Below are 4,934 nucleotides of genomic sequence, written 5' to 3' on the forward strand. Positions count from 1 at the left end.
TATGGGGCTGGTGCCTTACTCCTTTGAGCCACAGGTGCCACCCAACAGAGTCTCACTTTGTTGCCCTCGGTAGAGTGCTATGGCATCACATCTCACAGCAACCTCCAATTCTTGGGCTTAAGCAATTCACTTGCCTCAGCTTTCTGAGTAGCTGGGACTACAGGCACACCCCTACAATGCCTGGCTTTCTTTTTGTTGCTGTTTTAGCTGGCCAGGGCCGGATTCGAACCCACAATCCTCAGTATATGGGTCCGGCAGCCTACCCACTGGGCCACAGGCACCACCCTGGGTGAGGCTATTTTGTGTGTGCATGTGAGTGTGCATGTACAAGTATACACATGTGAGTGCACACATGTGAAACCCATGAGATGTGTCTGGGTAAGTTTGCATACATGTGTGTATTTGCATGCACAAGTATGTGCCCACATGTGAGCATGTACACGTGAGCCTGTACATACGAGTGTGTGTACGCACATATGAACCTGTGTGTGGCCAGTCTCCCCTCTAGCCCCAGGGACCCTGCTGGCCACCCAGGACTACCCCCTTCCCACATCTGGGACTCACAGGTTCTGCTGCCAGTCCTGGTAGGACACTGCCCCACAGCACTGCAGGCCAAGCTGGATTTGGTCGATCAGGAAACCCAGGTCCAGGTCATCCTGGTAGTGGGTGATAGCCATATGCAGGATATGCTCCAGGCTGTCCTGCAGTGGCCCCCAGAGGGCTACCAACAGGGCCCCTGCCACAGACTCCAGCACCAGGATGGCAAGGATGCTCCCAGAGAAGCAGCGCAGCAGACAGGTGTTCCCACAGAGGGCGCCCAGGCAGCCAGCCAGGCTCACTGAGCTGACCACCAACGCCCCCAAGGCCAGCCCCAGCATGGGGTCTACAGGTAGAGGCCCTCTCCAATCACTCCCCAGAGATCCCTTGACAGCCAGGCCCCATAGCCCAATTGCCAGGGCCAACAGGCCCAGCAAGGAGAAGAGGAAGTTGGAGAGGAATGTGAGATACTTGATGCAGCTGCTCCCTGCAGGGAGGGAAAGCGCTGGGTCTTCTGTCCAGGCCCTATGTTTGGCCCCAGGAGGATAGCAGCTAGAGCCCCAGGCCCCCACCTGGACCTCCCGAGGCGCTGGACCTGAGCAGCTTGAAGTGGGTGAATTGTTCATAGAGAGGGCTGGCTTTTTGCCTTCAGTGTCCTGCAGAGGGAATAGGAGCAGGGAAACCCCTGGTGAGACCTCAGTCTCTCAGACCACATGACAGTGGGCCAGGGCTGAAATCTTACCAGCAAGGGTTGGGGAAGATTAGGCAGAGCCCACAAAGATTGGGAGAACTCATGGTGGAAGGGGAAGGGGAAGTGGTCAGAGACTCGGAGAGCCAAGGGTGGGGACCTGTGGGCTTGTCCTGCTCAGCTGGGCAGCAGAAGGGACAGTGAAGGTCCTAGCTCCACTACCCACTAATGTGTGGGCTCAGCCTTTAGAACAGGTGATGACCACACCCACACAAAAAGCCATGGTGAAAACTTGGCAAGAGTAAGGTGGTACTCACGCCTGCCTGTGATGCAGGGGCTGGACCTATGCAAGTTAGGGCCCTGACCTTCCCCTGGTGCAGGCATGTGGCAGGTGGGCTGCTTTCCCTGAGTTTCAAACAGTGTTCACACAGTACCCTTCCAGCCTCCTCTCTGAAACCAGTTCCAGTGCCCCAGGATCTGCCTAAGTGTGCTGGGCCCTGCCTGACAGGCTCCCAAGGGGAAGTGCAGCTGGTGCTGAAGAACATCAGTCATAAGATGCAGGGCCAGCCAAGCGGGCAGGAGGGCTTTTGGTTAGCCTGTGGTGGGAGATCAGCCCCATAGGTGTCCAGTTCTGCCAGTGACAAGTTTGGTTAAAGGGTAGAATTAAGACACTGAGGCCAGGTACCCTGCTAGGATCCTCTTCTAATCCAGTCTTGCCAGAAAGAAGCTGTCCCTCCATCCCCCACCTGTCTGACTCTGCACGGACGGCTTGTTAATTTTGAACTTGGAATGGGGAGAGGAGGTTATTTATCAGTCCCCCAGGCCTCAATAAGCCAGTAGGAGCAGAAGTACAGGTTGTGGGCACCATGTTGGCCAGATGGGGGCTATCAGAGGCTAGGGGTATCCACAGCTGGCTATGTGGGATGTTTTGCCCCCTCCTGCACCCTGAGCCAGAGGTTGCCCCCAGATCACAGGGAGACCTGCCCAATCCCCTGACCAGGGGCCAGCTGGGGCTGGGAGACCTGCAGGCTGGGGAAGGGGTGGCACTTAGTTAGCAAAACCTCCAACCCCAAGTATAGTAGCTCCTGCAAGGTGCTCTGTCCTATGTCTGGCTCCAGTACGCAAGGCTTGAGGTTGCAACAAGGACCTCCTATGGCACTTCAAAGTTGGGGAACATCTCCATTCCTGGAGTGAGGTCACTGGGCTCTGTCTTACCTGGGACAACAAGGGGCTTCTTTCCCCATCCTCCATCTCAATGCTGGGAAGGAAATGCCCCTTGGCACAGGCACTAGGAAAAGTGTGCTGGTCCCTCTGGCTGGGCTGCTGGAGCTGGTGCTGTGTCCCTGAGCTGCTCTGAAATTCGTAGCCCAGAGAGCGGGGGAACTGTAAGCCCCACCCAGATGCCAAAGTCATAGTTGGATCATGTGAAGAATCACATTTTACAGCTTAACGCAGCCTCTGCTTGTTGAGACACAGACACTTTTTTTTTCTTGGCCCCAAATTCTTGACTCTTCAGCTCTGTGCAGGAGCAACCCTGGCAGGGCTGTGTGGGTTCTGGCCTCGTGACCCTCTCTGCAGAGCCCCAATATGGGCTTCAGCCATGTAGGCTCAATGGCTGTGCCCTCAACCCCTCCAAAGGATGAGAGCTGTGCAGGTTGGTTCATAGTAACAGTTCCAGGGCAGCTACTTGCCCATTTATTCTCCCAGTTTATTCACAGCAAGAGTGAAGCATAGTGGGTAGAGTCTGTGACTCAAGGAATAGGGTGTCAGCCCTATACACTAAAGGTGGTGGTGGGTTCAAACCCAGCCCCGGCCATTAAAAAAAAAAAGAGTGAAATACAGTGTCCCCCTGCCGCATCTCTTTTTTTTTTGATACAAGTTATCACTATGTTGCCCTTAGTAGAGTGCTGTGGCATCACAGCTCACAGCAACCTCAAACTGTTGGGCTTAAGCAATTCTCTTGCCTCAGCTTCCCAAGTAACTGGGACTACCGGTGCCTGCCACAACACTTGGCTATTTTTGTTGTTGTTGTTATAGTTGTCATTTTGTTTAGCAGGCTGGGGCTAGATTTAAACCTGGCAGCCCCAGTGTATGTGGCTGGCACCTAACCACTTGAGCTATGGGCGCCGAGCCCCCCACCACATCCTTCTTGGTTTTAAGTTACTTGGGCTGGGGGCTCCCCTACCTTCTGTGGTCCCAGCTACTTGGTAAGCTGAGGCAGGAGACTCGCTTGAGCCCAGGAGTTGGAGGTTGCTGTGAGCTGTGGTGTGACGGCACTCTGCCCAGTGTGACAGCTTGAGGCTCTGTCTCAAAAAAAAAAAAAAAAAAAAAAAGACTGAGTCTCAAGTTGTCGCCCTGGGTAGACTGTTGTGGCATCATAGCTCACAGCAACCTCAAACTCAGGGTCAGCAATCCTCTTGCTTTAGTTTTTCTATTTTTAGTAGAGATAGAGTCTCACTTTTGCTCAGGTTGGCTCGAACTCTTGAGCACAGACAATCCATCCACCTCGAACTCCTAGAGTGCTAGGATTACAGGCAGAAGCCACCATGCCCACCCAGCCAGCCTAAAGTCCTTTTTTTTTTTTGAGACAGAGTCTTATTATGTTGCCCTGGGTAGAGTGCCATGGCATCATAGCTCACAGCAACTTCAAACTCTTGGGCTCAAGTGATTCTCTTTGCCTCAGCCTCCCAAGTAGCTAGGAGTACAGGTGCCAGCCACACCTGGCTTTGTTGTTGTTGTTGTTGTTATTGTTGTTAATGTTGTTTTTAGCAGGCCAGAGGTGGGTTTGAAAGGCCAGCCCCTGGTGTATGTGGCCAGCACCCTAACCACATACACCCTAATAACGGGTGCCGAGCCAAGTTTGTTTGAGACAGAGCCTCAAGCTGTTGTTCTGGGTAGAGTGCCATGGCATCGCAGCTCACAGCAACCTCCAGCTCCTGGGCTCAAGCGATTTTCCTGCCTCTGCCTCCCAAGTAGCTGGGACAACAGGCATCCACCACAATGCCTGGCTATTTTTTTGGTTGCAGCTGTCATTGTTGTTTGGCCGACTCAGGCTGAATACAAACCCTCCTGCTCAGGTGTATGTCAGTGGTGCCTGAGCTGCTTGAGCCACAGACGCCGAGCCAGTTTGTTTGTTTTTTGAGACAAGAGTTTCATTTTGTCACCCTTGCTAGAATGCCATGGCACATGGCACACAGCAACAGCAACCTCAACCTCTTGGGCTTAAATGATTCTTTTGCCTGAGTAGCTGGGACTATAGGTGCCTGGCACAACACCCGGCTATTTCTTTTTTTTTTTATTGGAATCATTTTTAATGTTTAAATACAAAAAGTGAGTGCTTTTTTTTTTTTTTTTTTTAAACACACACAGGTCTAATAGTCGAAATGTGCAGAGCTTCTGATTTGTCCTCCACAGTCCCCATCTTGTGGCTGAAGCTGCAGCCAGCCTTTCTCCTCTCCAACACATACAGAGATTCACAGTGGCCACTTTACACGACAGTTGTAATGCGGTTTTGCCTGTTTGATATTGTGTGCATGTCCCTCCCAGACGTCACCATTCTTTACAAAAAAAAAAGTCATTAATGGTCAGGGATAAATCCCTCCCGCTGGCATCAGTTCCTACCCCACAATGGGATAGTGAGATCTTTCAGTTAGAAGCAATTTAGTCAAAGGGTGAGGTGGCCAGAGCTGGAATAACCATCTGAATGGCT

At 52.4% G+C, this 4,934-nt stretch overlaps 1 protein-coding gene across 1 annotated transcript in view; it reads right to left on the reverse strand.

Annotated features, from left to right (window-relative positions):
- Positions 1 to 2,495, reverse strand: part of TSPAN10 (tetraspanin 10) — a 6,332-nt gene extending 3,837 nt beyond the window's left edge. Inside the window, exons 1-2 of the mRNA XM_003786549.2 lie at positions 2,441 to 2,495; positions 565 to 1,193 (exon numbers count right to left, since the gene is read on the reverse strand). Of these exons, the coding sequence (XP_003786597.1) occupies positions 565 to 1,193; positions 2,441 to 2,476 (665 nt within the window). The 5' untranslated portion in view covers positions 2,477 to 2,495. The remainder of the gene's footprint in view (positions 1 to 564; positions 1,194 to 2,440) is intronic.
- Between the last annotated feature and the right edge of the window lie 2,439 nt (positions 2,496 to 4,934).

Source organism: Otolemur garnettii, unplaced genomic scaffold (genome assembly GCF_000181295.1).
Source record: "Otolemur garnettii isolate 467f Iridium unplaced genomic scaffold, OtoGar3 scaffold00018, whole genome shotgun sequence".
NCBI classification, from domain to species: domain Eukaryota; kingdom Metazoa; phylum Chordata; class Mammalia; order Primates; family Galagidae; genus Otolemur; species Otolemur garnettii.